Raw genomic sequence first — 15,279 nt, 5'->3', positions numbered from 1 at the left:
ATTTTTTTGGATACAGACATTCTGGAACATTTAGGACCACACTTTAAGTACAAGATTACTATAATATTGGATAACTGTGCTCTAGTTTCTGCATGTTCTTATGTTTTCATTCCTTAATAATAGATTTGTCGGTTCAACAAGAGCAATAGCTCTCTCCCGCAGAGGATCAAATAATGTTTTGTCATTTTTATTGGTTGGAAGTCTGAGACATCTGTCAGTCTGCTTGGCATTTTGTTGCGTTCCCACTGTTTAGAAATGAGAACCCATGCACGGGGGCCTTTTAATTGTAGGGGGGGCGTCTGGAAAGTTACCGCACATGGCTGAATCTGGAAAACATATGGAAGTCATTTTCTGCTGGAAGTACAGTGCAGCTGGATAATGAATGAGAGAAACGGCAAAGAAATCACTCTAATATGCTATATACAGTTAGAAATGTCCACTAAACTAACAAGAAAGAAGACAAAATAGTTGATCTGTGTTGATCCAGTGCATTTTTTATATTGCAGACCAGAAAACCCTGTGACAAGACATTATGTAATAGTATGGTAGATACAGACTCTTATCGGCTGCTGAGGGCAAGTGAGTGTGTGTGTGCACTCCCAAAAACAAACCTCACTCATGTATTATTAACTTGAGCCGGCGACTCAAGCCTGAGTATGGAGGAAAAAAGCTCCTACAATGGATTATAAGAGAACAACTGCAGTTGCCATGCAGAAACTTGATCTCGTCTGAATCACAAGACTGCAGAGAACAAACTGGAGTGAGCGAGAGTGCTTAAACGGAGCACAGAAACAAAAAGCACGCAGGCATTGAGCTATTGGTCACCGCGAGAGTGGTTGTGAAAGGAGGGCGGGAGGTGGAGGAAGCTCAAACACTTTTACCACAGTCACGGACTGAGAGAGAGAGAGAGACGGGGAGAAAAAAATAAAAAAAGGACAGGAGGGGGGCAGCTGTCGTTTAGAGCTTTCGTACTTGGAGAAACTTTGTTGCCGGGTACATTTAAAGCCCCCCTGCCTCCTCCCCCCTCCCATCTAGCCTCCCTCACCTTTCACCTCCAGCTTTGCTCCGGTGCGCGGAGCTCACAAACTCGATTCCAGGTCCGATGCCGGCAAACCCTTCTGGAACCGTGTTCCCAACCCTGGTGGTTTTGGGGCATGTGGCCACCTTGATAGCCGTGTGGAGATGGATGCAGCGAAGAAAGCAAGGCGAAGGTAAGATGCACAAAAATCGATGCGTTTGACGCTAGAAAAGGTCACGTATTAGTGTTCTGATTGTATCGGTCAGCGTTTGTCCTGTGCGCTGTTGCTCTCTCTGTACACATGTGCTGCACACCCTCAATTTCCCTCTACACCTCCCTCTCTCTCTTTTTTTTTCTTGGGTGTGTAAACTACGGGGTTAACCCTTTAAGGTCTGGACAGTGCTGAATGACGTTGCGGCTTGCAGATGCGTGCTGTTGCCTGTGGCGAAAAGCTCATTCATTTGAAGCACTTTGTTTGGGTTTGACTCACAATTCTGGCAGGCGTTTGTAGTATAACCCGTATTGTGTTCTTTGGTTTAAGGGCTTTTTACTTGATGTAATGCATCATCATTTTTATTTTTATGAATGTCAATGTCCTACTACAGGTTGAAAAGCATACATACGTATATTCAGACGTGTCTTACTGGTATGTTGAGAATTCAAATTGTTATTCTTAGTGTCTAGAAGGAGCCACCTGGTTTCAGTTGTCCTGACAGGGCTAGCCTAAGGCGTTGTACTGTAAGACATTCAGAAACCGCTGTTATCAGCTAGTCTTCCTGTAAGGGCTTCAGGGACATTGTTTCTGTAGGCACGAAGGCAAAGCGCACACCCTAACCTTCAAACCTGCCTTTTATCTGTCAGTCTGTTTAAATAGATAGAGGTGTGGAAAGGTGACCAGTGTCCATAGGTGTGTCCTCATTTACTGTCACTTCAGACTAGTGCTGGGACCATATAATTCTACCAACAGTGAATACTGAATTGAAAGCCTTAATTTACATGTGTGTTTATTTGTGCTTTTGAATGGGATATTATTTGCATATATCGAAAACTTCTAACGAAACGTTTCTCTCTCACGTTATCAAAAACAAAACATTTTTTCTTAGACAACATTGCTTTTGATGGCGTCTTGTTTTCATTGGCTCCGTTTGTATTACCTCCCTGTTTTGTTCAGCAAAAGGAAATTAATTTAAAATGGACTTTAAAAGAAAAATAATTATATACTAGTGGAATGACACATGCGTGTTATTTTTTGCAGACTTTGTGGCTCTATTCATGGTAACAGCAGACGAATCGCTCGTTATGGGGGTTAGTTTAAATGCATTTTCAGCATAATTCACTATTGTTCTGTTGTTAATCTGTCCATCGGGACTGGGTGTGGCCCTTGGGTGTTAGATATGTACGCAGGGCTTGTTTGACTGGTAAATGAGGGCTGTTGCGCTGGAGGACAGGTTACGTTGCATTGAGACGCCTGGGCAGCGTTCACTAGCTTTGCATGTTCCGATGGTCTTGTCTTTTAGATAAACCTGAAACTCCAGTGCGTGTTGTGAAAACATCATCTTATTAGTTGCTTAATTTCCTAATAGATATTTTACTGTGAATATTTCTATTATTTTTGTTATATATATTCTATATATTTAGTTATACTGTTTGCAAGTTTGGTCCAGTAAGAGAAACTAGAGAATTAAATTAGCGTAAGCTGAACGAGAGTCGCAGCACAGATCAGCAGCAGGAGTTTATATTAGGCCTATGATGTATGCCATGGTTATTCGTTTTATTAATAAGTCAAGCCGACTTATTTGTTTTGTTTAGAGATGAAGCAATATGAACATTTTGTCTGATACCGATAACAGATAATTCTTTGTATTTGAAAGCTGATAACCTATATATTGGCCGTTAAAGGAAGTATATGTAAGAATGTGGCCAAAACTGGTACTGAAATTACTTTCAAATTACTGTAGAGCGGTGTATCCCCTCTCCCCCTCCTCCCTGACTCTAGGTTGCCAGATAGGCTGCAGGATCCAGCAGTAACGTTTGTAGCTGCAGCTGTGTTAACTAGAGCAGATCTGGCAACCAGGATGCAGAAACACTAATGACTTTGTGATTGGTAGATAGGTGGAGGGTGGAGCTTTAGGCCAAAACACAACATGTCAGCATCAGTTGACGGCTGCAACAACAACTTTTAAATGACAATATCCTGGCCAGACTACATGTATAAGTATTTAAAAATTAACATGGTTTCTTAAGGTCTAGTGACATATCAGGGCCATTTTATGAATTGAAATACATTTCTTACATACAGTTCCTTTAAATCCAATTCCATATATATATATATATATATATATATATATATATATATATATATATATATATATATATATATATATATATATATATATAATATTAGGAACCAATTATGTTTTAAATTAAAATAGAAGGGCAATTCCATGCAAAGGTCATCTTTACGATGAAAAAAAAAAGTTGGTCACACACAAACAGATTTGTTCTTAAAATGTTTACTTGGATCTATACTTTATTGTATGCAACCATTCTCATTGAATTGTTTAGGTATTTGTCGTTTTATTACACCATAAATAAGGTGTGCACCAATGCAAGAAGAGTTTTTGAAATATCTGTGTTTTAGTGTTATCAAGAAAAGGAAATATATAGACTCAATGTTTCAGCAAAAGTTTATTATTTGGCAATTTCCTGATTAACAAGGGGATGATTATGCACTGTGTTCAATTAGCATGATTTAACAGTAAAGTTCTATGAATTTATAAGCCTCTTATTAAATGTGTCGTTGAGTTCCAGGGCCATGTAACATCCATAACGTTTTAGAGGATAAGTTTATGCTACATATACAGTGTTGATGAAAAAATGTCCAGCATTTCTGTGCAATGTTAACTTATATAAATGTATCATGTGATGAACATTTCATGCTCTTTTATTACTTGTAAACATTTTAATTTTGCGTTATGGATGTGACGTTACATATAAAGAAAATTCTAAAATCAAACCCACATGTGATATAAATGTGTTTTCCTGTAGCATGGCAGTGATAAACATATTTCTCCTCTGTGTTTCAGTGAATTTTAACATAGCCTTAGGTTATTAGGCTATAAGTACAATCATAAGTAAATGTTAGCAAAACAAATGGTCATTTACTTTCTGAATGATGTGATAAATAAATTCGATTAAATTCGATGTATGTGTATATATTATATATAGGGCTGGGTATTTTTAGGAATTTAACAATTCGATTTAATATCGATTTATTAGCTTCGATATCGATTGATTAATAAGTAAATACACAAGTAATTAAGTACCTGAGTATATTTTTTAATAATGTGTGCAGTATTATCAATGTGTAAGAACAAATTGACCCCAGCATTTTTCCTGTCATGGTTTATTTAGCAGAATAAATTGTACAATATTGTACATGTGTTGAATACAAACCACACCTGTTACAAACAGGTGCTTTATTAGCACCTCTAAAGTGCATGTAACTAAGTAGTAGAAAGTATTTTTCTTTCTTCCTATACATTCAAGTTATGAAAGAAATGTAAACAGAAGCACAAAATGTGCATATTTATAAAACAAAGTGGATTGATATTATAACATTACAACATTACACAGATTCGAAAGTAATTAACTGTATAGTGAAGTGAAGCTGTTGTCTGTCCACTTAAGCCATTCAAATGTATTGAGAGCGGTGGTTTGTTTTACAACTATTGAAAGTGCAGTGATCTACGTGACTGTGCGCGTTGCCATGACATGAAAGCATGTCGCCAACACGGCCGGTGTTGATTCTGTGGCGCAATAACACTGAACAACTGAGCAGCTGATCCAAAATGAGCCCAAACGTCGGCTTTTAACGTTAATCTTGGAACATACTTTGCAAGAACAAAGAAATTTGTTTGTTTTCTCGAGGTGGCAAGAACAAGAACAAAGTTCGTTCTGGCAATAGTACATTCATACTTCACGAGAAAAGCAGGTGCCGATCATCTGCGTTTCTCCGCATTAACCACGCCCACTTTAAATGTCTGACCAATCACACAATAGCTCTCGGACACCCACAAGAAAAAAGTTCTGCTCAGGCGATGTGTCGAGAACAAGCTGCGAGAACTCCCAAACCAGGGCTGAGAGAACAACATGACGTCATTTTGTTCTCATAGCCCTGGGAGTGAGAACTTTTTTCTCTGTTCTTGCGGAGTATGTTGCAGCCTTTAGTGGTGCAGGCTTGAACGGAGTGCAGCTGCTGTTTTGGTAAAGCACGTCTTGTTTACAGCGCTGAACGCTCTCACTAGAGTGTTGCCCACAGCGCCGCCACTGGTGGGCTGAATCGATTCATAGGATTTGATAAATCGATATTGAATTGAGAAACAAATAATTGCATGCATTGATGAATCGATATTTTTACCCAGCCCTATATATATATATATATATATATATATATATATATATATATATATATATATATATATATATATATATATATATATATATATATATATATATATTAGAGCTGCAACTAACGATTATTTTTTTTGTCGACTAATCTAACGATTATTTTTTCGATTAGTCGACTAATCTAACTATTTTTTTTTTACCCTTTGAAATTTGTCAAAATTCTGTGGCACCCCCTCACATAAGTTACACTAGAGGTGTAACAGTACAGACTGCTCACAGTTCGCTTTGTATCACGGTTTTATCACGTTTCAGTACAGTTCGGTATTTGCTATGTTCAGGGGAAAAAGGACTACTGTCAAATAAAAATAAAGAAAATAAGAACAGATAACTTAAATAGAATCAGCAGCACAAATAAATACTACTGAGCAAAGATGAGAATAAAATAAACAATGCTTTTCAGGTAGGTCTAACATTAGTTTTTAGGTAGAGAAATGGAATGAAGTAATCAAAAGTAAAATAACCACACATTTAACTGTTTAAAATTAAAAAAATAATCCTTATTAAACTTACAAAAGCTATTCAGTCAGGAGCAGTGAGTGATGTCTTTATCTTTTGTTGGACATTAACAGACAGCAGTGAAGGCTACTGCCCCTTTAAGACCCATGGATAGTATTTTCTGTATAAAGTTCACTTAAGGCACAGAGTAGGCTATGACATTTTGACATACTTTTTGTGAGTTTGTCCGTTTAAGCACAGGATTTGAAAGATAACTCAATATTTGCGCGCTTTGGGACGAGTGCACAAAGACAGATCTTCTCATTCGCGTCTTCTGGCTACACGGGGGTGATGACGGTGAAAGAGAGACCGTTTTGCCCACGTTTTTCTTTTATTATCGCTGTTGTTGTAGTGCATACCTGAGGAGTCAGCACGTGTATCCATCGACAGAAACATACATACAGCATTATTTTCAAGTTACAACCCATATTAAAGATGCGTCATCAGATGCGAGATGAACCGAAGTGTAAGTGCGTCCCCGCAACTTTTGCTCGGGATCCCGGTTGGGAAACACTGGTCTGTATTGATTGACACCGCGCTGGTTTGTTTAGAATTATATGAGCGCCGTGACCGCGCGCTGCCGCGTGATGAAGGCGTGTCGCAACTCTGTTATTCAACTGCTCTGGTTTTAAAAGCTATGTCATACTAAATGCGCCAAAATGCAATAAAACTTGTTTTACGGTCGAATGCAACGCGTGTGTGTGAGTGAGTAAGAGACGCGCAAAAGGGCGGAGAGAGAACTTAAGGAAATGCAGCTAAACGAATATGCGTGCGTCTTTTAAATAGCGTAAAAATGAATGAATGACGAATGTGGCGGCCGTTATTGATTATGTGGCAGTCCGCCACAAATTAGTCTATGTGTGGGAAACACTGTTTGGCCTCTGTTTAAAGTATTCCCATACTTTTGATATTTGCGGTCTAGGTTTTTGTGATAGAACCAGGAGCAGAAGCCAACATTACGCGAGATGAACGTCTGACACGACGCGTCGACGCATTTTACGAACGTCGACGTATTTCCGTAGTCGACGTCATCGATGACGTCGACGCGTCGTTGCAGCACTAATATATATATATATATATATATTAGTCATTTTATTGTCAGGATATTTACATGTTGATTAAGACCCATCTTACCTGAGACAATGAAAGAATGGGCTATTTCAACTAAATCAGGTCAGGCTACTTCATATGAGTCATTGATATAACTAGATTACTATTAAATTAACATTTAGAGTAATTTTATGTGTCAACAAATGTGCCATGATGGTTTGTTCGTTGATTTTCCAAACAGATTCTATATGTATTTCAGACTCGTCACATCCATAACAGGGTTTTGTCACATCCATAACGTTGTTTTTTCTCATGATACACTTCATAAATTTTATTTACATTTTATACATTGATATTTTTATTTTCAAATAAGACCCCTTCCTCATGTGGATAGCAATATTTATACATAAGATTTAAAAGTTCACAGACTTTTAAGAAAATCGAACAGTACACTGAAAACACTGTCATTTCCTGTCACATCCATAACGCACAACTATTTTCCTTTTTTGGGGGGGTCTTAAATATAATTTAGAAAATAATATTTTTGCTGTCAATTCCCCAGATAGGGTGCTCTGAGAATATGCATTGCCAATATAAATATTGTAAGAAATAGATTTTTACTGAGACATTTCAGTTGTCATTATGAGTTCAAATGTCACATCCATAACGCTGGAATTGCCCAGAAAATATATTTTTAATTGTAGTGATATTGCATAATATTACTGTTTTTGCTGTATTTTTTTTTATCAAATAAATGTAAACTTAAAAAAAAAAAGATTTACATTCTGAAATTGCATTATAGAAAACTTACATACCCTAAACTTTTGAATGGTATAATGCTATTGTGCTCAAGCTAATGTTAAACCACAGTATGTCCCTTCTTTTTTCTGGGTATTCTGACTCGGTTGGGGTTTTATGAGGTGAATTCGGGTGACAGTGCTAGCGGTTGCTCTTCACTAAAGCAGGTGATAAGGATTACACAAAAGGTTATGCCAGTTTTAAGAGACTGTCGTATGCCAGTTGCGGTTTGTTTGATCATTGAAGGTCATTCAGTTGAGGTGAATTGCGAGCACCGGCCATAGTAAAGGGTAGTTGTGTAAGGTTGTGTTTGAATGTCAGCTGGTTGTGGCAAGTTTAAGGAAGGTTATGTTAGGAATTCACCGTAGTTTAAATTAAGAACGCTCTTCCTCTGCAGAGTAGGCAGTGCCAAGTCAGTTTACTTGTTGTGAGTAATGTGTGTATCCTGGATACAACCACAACACCCATCATCATATCCACGAGCAACATGAAGTTCTTGACTTGGGGCTTTAAAACACGTCAGCCATTAGATGTGTGCTCATTTGATCCGTGAGCAAATATCACACCGCATATCCTTATGATGTGCGGTTAATAAAGTACTCTGTAAAAAAATAAAAAAGCTTTGTGGGTAAATCATCATTTAGAAAACCTTTCTGTCCCCTTGAATGATGTATGATTTTAATTAAAAATATCCATATATATTATTACTATTAACAAAACGGTTAATGTAAGAGAAGGTTTATCACTGAAAGGTTTATCACTAAATTGTATTGTACTTTGTCAATACAAAGTATTTTTTACCATTATGGTAAAAAATTAAACACTATGGCAACAGCTTTCTTGCATATACACGATGGCATTTTGCTTTGGGGGCAGAACTGACAGAAGAGCAGTTTCTTTCCTTTTATTCTTTCTGTTTGGCCTAAAACACTGTGTTCGTGGTCATCCAGTTTGAAATGTTGACTTAAAACACAGGTGTTTCAGATTCTCCATCACTGTGTTCTCTCCATACTTATGATTCTTTGCTGCCTTTAGCTGCTGCCTAATACAACGTGCTGGATCCTTCTCTTAAAAAACGAAATTAACACACTCCTGCTAAACGTTTGAATTATTGCACCTGGGAACTATACAAGTAGACACCATTATGACTAAAAGTTCGCTAAAAAGTATTTCCTACTAAAACAAGGCGGTATTTAACTTTGGTAAGCATATCCACAGCAGACTGGCAGTGGCCTTGGATGGCAACATGTCCAGTGCATTATGAGTGTTTCCGCAAACGGGAATACAACAGCCTTTTTTCAGTTTTCTACAGTCAAGTAGCACCGATTTCTTTCTTTTTTTCACCTTTCTCCTGCTAAGTCTTATTGAAAGCCTATTTGAAGTACCCCTTTAGCTTTCTCTATAATTTAAATACAGAGTGCTAAAATACTGACAATTTTTAAATTCTAACTTAAAAAAAGGACTTTATTTACATTTTCTATAGGAAACAGTCAATTTCTTTTTATTTTAAAATGTAAAATTATTTGGCTATTGTTCCAGGGCATGAAATAATTTTACAATTTGCATTTATTTATTATATATGCAAAAATACACACACATCAAGATGTTTGGTCTGGAAACTCACCATAGACAGGGCTTAATCTGAGGGGCGGGATAAACGGTTGTCTTTCAAACTCCCTCTGCACGTGATAGGATAGCGCTAAAACCAACTAGAGCAACGAAGGTGAAGCAGAGCTTGTTGATAGATTAAACATTCACCCACCGTATCCGGTCGGCTAAACTCCGAACACATCTTCCCTTTTTAAGAATGACTTCAGTGCCGTTCTTTGTTCTTTTCTCAGAGAAAAGCTTAACTCCAAGTCTTCCAGAGTCGCGGTCAAAGCTGATCCGAAAGACCGCCGCCATTCGCCAGTTTCTGTGTTTACTAGAAGCACGCAAACGCAACTCGGCCGTCGTCATTATGGCCCCGCCCGCCGACTCTATACACGACGTGATTGGCCCGTCCAGATTGTGAGGAATACAGCTCAGAAGGGTATTGAAAGTTCCTAGACGACACTTGCGGGCAGATTAAATTTGCTGCCGCTAGGGTGCGTCTAGATTTCTAGGCTAGAAAAATACAGCAAAAACAGTCATATTGTGCAATATTACAAAAATTAAAAAATAGTTTTTTCTATTTTATTTTAAAACATAATTGGTTCCTTATATATATATATATATATATATATATATATATATATATATATATATATATATATATATATATATATATATATGTGTGTGTGTGTGTGTGTGTGTGTGTGTGTGTGTGTGTGTGTGTGTGTGTGTGTGTGTGTGTGTGTGTGTGTGAATTGGTGGTAATTCTTTTTAATTCAAACAATATAATACATATCTTTTCATCTGCTTTCGCCCCAGTGATGGGGGGTTAGGGCTGGACCTTCAGGCTTACTTTTTATCTTATAATCATACGAATTCAAATGAAATTGCCACCTCGTAGCATAGCTGCGTTTCCCTGTGAGATCAACTTGAGATAATTGGGTTAATGTGGCTGAAACAACATATGAAGAGGTGATTTGAGTATTTCAAGTAGGCAAGAGTGCTCCATAATGTACTTTATAATGAAGCAATTTGACCTAATTACACCTTATAAGGAAGAGATCCTGGAAGGTTAAGCGCATTATTATCCATAGTGTTTCACTGCTTTTTTTGTGCTAGCCTTTAGGGGGGACTTGACCTTTTCATGATGCCATTGTACTGTTCCCATATAGATATTTTGTATGAAGAATGTTTCCCTGAGCTTCGCAAAAATCAAAACAGTCAACTATCTTTCACCGTGACATATATTCAATTGCCCATAAACTGAGGATTAGATATAATCTCTTCTGAAGATAAGCACCATGTTTTGCTTAGTCAAAGAGCCATGAAGAAGGCAGAAAAATATGCAGGAACATTAACATCAGCTTATAGATCTGTATAAAAGTTTCCATTTTTAAAGAATAAAGTCTTGAATTGGTGGAAACAATCTGCCACATCTGGCTCATCTTATTTGTTTACCTTTTGTTGCATCATCCCGCAGTGAGAGAGAGATTGGAGTTTTGCCAGTTTGTACATAGACTATAAGCAGTTGTGTTGTCCAAATGTTTTTTTGGGATGTGAAAACAAAACATATTAAAAGTGTCTTTTTCACTGTAAGATTTTACTGTGTGGACTGTAAGAATGCACAGTGTGAATTCCTGAGGTAAAAGTGGAGCTTTTATTTACACATGACCAGAGATGCTCATATAGTCCCTGTTGCTGATGCAGTGAGTCAGAGTTTCTAAATGCGTCAACTATGAAGAATTCTCTCAAATGAAGTTCTTATGTTAAGTGACTCAGTCTTCGTGATTCTGAAAGCTTTTGGTTTGAGTCAACGTCTGTTTTGTTACCCACCCCTTTCATCTGTTTATTAAATGCATGAATTATACATTCTCACTGTAAGCCATAGCTTTTCACAACACACATGTAGATTCAATGCAGATTTAAAGAAAATAGTCATATATCTCGATTGAGGAAGAAGAAATTCCCTAAGGTGTGGTTGTTTTTTGTGAGCATTGTGATTGCTGTGAATTGGAAGTGGAGTTGGGTGAAAATCTGAATTGATCTTGCTATTGAGCATGAGCCAGCTCAAACGTGTCCCACCTGTACTGACACCACCTTTGTTTGCATCTCTATTCAAATATTGAATTACCCGCACTCCAGCAGTCTTTGAACATCGGTTACACTACCTCACAGTCGAAACACATTTCGGATTGAAAATCCGCAGTAAAAGAAAAACAAAATATTGTCCAAAATATAGCCTAGCTCTTCATTGGGGCTTTGAAATTCAGTTTCAATGTCGCTTTTTTTCTTGATGCTGTGCCATTGTTTTTATTAGTTTTATCCCTTTTTGTATTTTTTCCTTTTTTATGTGTCTCTATGTTTGTCTTGTTTCTTACATTTTATTGCTGTTTTTTATATCTCTACTGTAAATTACCTTGGCTCAACTTTTGTTGTTTTTAAAGTGATAAAACGGACTAAAATTCGGTTAAACTATTTGCGTGCAATAAAAAATAATTTGCAACTTCTGATCCTGCTGCTACTTATCAGGACGTTTTCCTATGAATGCATTACTTGATACCTGCTAACAACCACCAGTGTTGGAATTACACAATGATTTTCATGGAGGTCGACTTTCTGTATTTTTCTTGTAGGCTATTTTTCGGTGCGCTCAGGTTCTTTTCCAAAGACAAAAGACTATTTGGACGCCTCTAGCACACTAGCCTATATTTAAGCGTCAACATGTTAAACAAAACAGTGAAGTCTGTAACAAATAGATAATTTGTGGCTTTCAGTCGGACACTAAATGGAAACGGCTCAAGAGGCGTTCCGTTGCTATAGTTACCTACAAACTTGACTTTGGTTCGTGAACTAGGCTATAATAATGTTAAGTCAAGCAAAGTTTAACTTAACTAACGTTTGTACTGAAACATTGTTTGAAGATCTTGCCAGTGATAGGTTCAAAGCAGTCCTTTAAAGCTTTCGGAGGTTAAACTGCTTATAAGATATAAACAATCATTTTCTCTTTTCACACATGGTTTCAGGATGTGTTAAGCAATATCTGAGGAAAGACGCATAAATTCTAAATGTTTCAGAATTTAATCCATTAATCAGTAACAGCGGCGAATAGCCCATATGGGAGGAATCACATTTCAATGGCAGCCCGGGAGAAGAGTTTGTCCCGGAGCTTGAGCAGAATGAGCGCAGCTTCAAACACATTGCGATGGGTTGGGCTAGTATTGAGGTAAAGCTTTCACTGCTTTCCCAGTGAGACGCCCCTTCGTTTTCAGTCCCGAAAACAAATGAATCCAAACGTGTGCGGCTGATACAGAGTTTGGGGAACTAAACTAAACCACAGAAGGGAGCGCAACAAGTTTTTTTCCTCTGTGAACATGGCTAGCGCGGCGGGTGACATGTCCGCGGCAGCTGCGCCGTGTCTCGCTATATTCAGCCTGGATGTGATTTACGGACGCGGGAACTATATTCACGAGATGAGCTGCGGTGAAGTCGGACCGCACTTATACAGCCGCATGTGCTGCGCAGGTAGGTGAAGTAGCCTACTGACTGAGGCAGCGGCACCGATTTTTGCCGAATGCATCAGGCGAATAGGAGGAGTTCGATCGAGGGGGGCGATAACTGACTGTGTGGGCGCGCGCATGTGTTGTTTAGTTAAGGGGGGAGGGAAAGGGGTGTTGTAGTTAACCTGTTTTGTGCCAATGTTATAAACATTCTTCGTTCTGCATGTCAGATACTCAGATACTTTTTTTGTTTTTTTCAACTATGCTATAGCCTACTGTGGAAACATTTAGCTAGCCTATAGGTAGATGACCTGACGTTTTGTAATGACAGGAGAAGTGTGCAGTCTAAAACATTTACATAAATATTTTAAACATATCCCTCTCGCATTTTCATTGTATTAATTTTCTATTAATATTCTGTTAATAATTATTAGGCCTATAAATAATTATTAATAGAATACTCATATTGCCCTACAAGGAATGGGGCGTTCTATAATCATTTATCGAGGACCAGCACGTACTAGCCTATTGTATAATTGTAATAATTATAATATATTTAAAAAAAAAAAAAAATATATATATATATATATATATATATATATATATATATATATATATATATATATATATATATATATATTTAATTTTAAATATTAGTGCTGTAAAAATGTTATGTCCATATATAATTATGAAAATACATATCAATTGAATATTTATAAATATATATAACTCAAAATGACAAATTATACAAGTTACAACTGTGTATAGGCTACACAAGGCCTACATAATAAAGATTTTTCTCATGTTTTTAAAAGTCTCTTATGCTCACAGAGGCTGTGTTTATTTGATCAAAAATACAGTAAAAGTAGTGTGTAATATTATTATGTAGTAGGCTACTATAAACAGTAATATCATTACAATTTAAAAGAACTGCTTCTATTTGAATATATTCTGAAATGTTTTTTATTAATGCCAAAGCTAAATTTTCAGTATTGTTACTTCAGTGTCTCACAATCCTTCAGAAATCATTTTAATATGCTGATTTGCTTCTCAATGTAGGCTACTTATTATTATCAATGTTGAAATGTTTTTTGCTGCTTTTTTGTGTAAACCCTGAGACACTACCATCAAAAGATTTGGATTTGAGGTTTAAAAAAATATTTATAAAACAGAAATTATTATACTTTTATTCAGCAAGGATGCATTAATAAAACTTGATAATAACGGAGCAGCAAATCAGCATATTATAATGATTTCAGAAGGATTGTGTGACATGATACAGCCTTGATGAGAATGAGCAAGTTATTTTACTGTGCAAGCTACTTCAGTAGCAAGCACTGGAAATAAGTCACAATTTAATATACCAAGAAAAAAAAAATCCAGGTGAGGGAGGGTCTGTTTCCATCTGGGTCATTTAAAAATCATTACTATTCTAAACGTTTGGCTGGTAGAGTAGGCTATATATCTTTATCTTTATGGGCTCTGTAAGTACATAGAGTTGTTTCACTAACTATGAACATATGTGCGTATTGTTAGATGGAAAAACTGCATCTCAGCATCTCCTTCCTTCGGAAAAGTGCGCCTCACTGGACCAAAACCGCAATGACTCTTAAAGTATTGGTGGGTTGTTCATCATAACTCACAGCTTCTGTATGTTTGGGTCTGTTGCCCCAGCAACTGGTCAGCTTTCATTTTCCACTGAAACTAAGTGACTGCACGAAAAAAAGTTTAGATATGCCAGCTGTGAGGAACACCAGTGTACAAAAGATAAATGTGTGAAAATAATACATGAATTATGGTCCTTGTCCTTGTCCTTATTAATTAAGTTATAACGTGGTTTAATTGCCTTAGCTCTATCCCACTGGAACAGTGGCCACTAGAGGGAGACAATTTGTTTAGCATCCCAAACCCCTTTCATAAAGCTATCATTCTCATGCTCTTCCAGTAACCACAGCACTGTCTTTTTCTCAATTTACATTTTATTTTCTCCTCACCCTTTTGAAGCTTGTCCAATTAGAAAACTTTTCAGTTTTCAATGAAAACGTAAACATAGGCTTGTTTCAGGAAGTTTTCCAGACTCTTTTTTTGCGTCATAAATCAGGGCCTTTTATGGAAGTGTGAATGCATGAGAGAATGTGAGTAAAGACGGCAGACCAGAACATCTTTTGCTAGCATTCTATCCTTGTTTATGAATTAACGCATGTTTTCACATGTCTGACTGGCTGTTGGAGGAGTGGTCGTCGGTGTGAACCTTGTCGTAAGAGTTATTGTTTTGTCAATGTAAGGAGTAGGCCTAAAGCGGCTTTATGTACCTGATGTAGGATGAGTTACGGCTTAAGTGTATGTTACAGGTGTGTG

General features: G+C 37.1%; 1 protein-coding gene across 9 annotated transcripts in view; it reads left to right on the top strand.

Annotated features, from left to right (window-relative positions):
* pleca (plectin a) overlaps positions 1 to 15,279 on the top strand; it is a 148,861-nt gene that overhangs the window by 81,067 nt on the left and 52,515 nt on the right. For 2 of the 9 annotated variants that reach the window (XM_067426700.1, XM_067426699.1), the window contains exon 1: positions 12,752 to 12,946. The exons of the other annotated variants lie outside the window; for them this stretch is intronic. In XM_067426700.1, coding sequence (XP_067282801.1) covers positions 12,796 to 12,946 — 151 coding nt within the window. In that variant the 5' untranslated portion in view covers positions 12,752 to 12,795. Of the gene's footprint in view, positions 1 to 12,751; positions 12,947 to 15,279 lie in introns of those variants that run through there. 9 annotated transcript variants of the gene reach the window in all.

The sequence above is a fragment of the Pseudorasbora parva genome, chromosome 19 (genome assembly GCF_024679245.1).
Source record: "Pseudorasbora parva isolate DD20220531a chromosome 19, ASM2467924v1, whole genome shotgun sequence".
Classification (NCBI taxonomy): Eukaryota; Metazoa; Chordata; class Actinopteri; order Cypriniformes; family Gobionidae; genus Pseudorasbora; species Pseudorasbora parva.
Note: the sequence above shows the minus strand (reverse complement) of the source record. Positions and strands in the feature narration are given on the sequence as shown.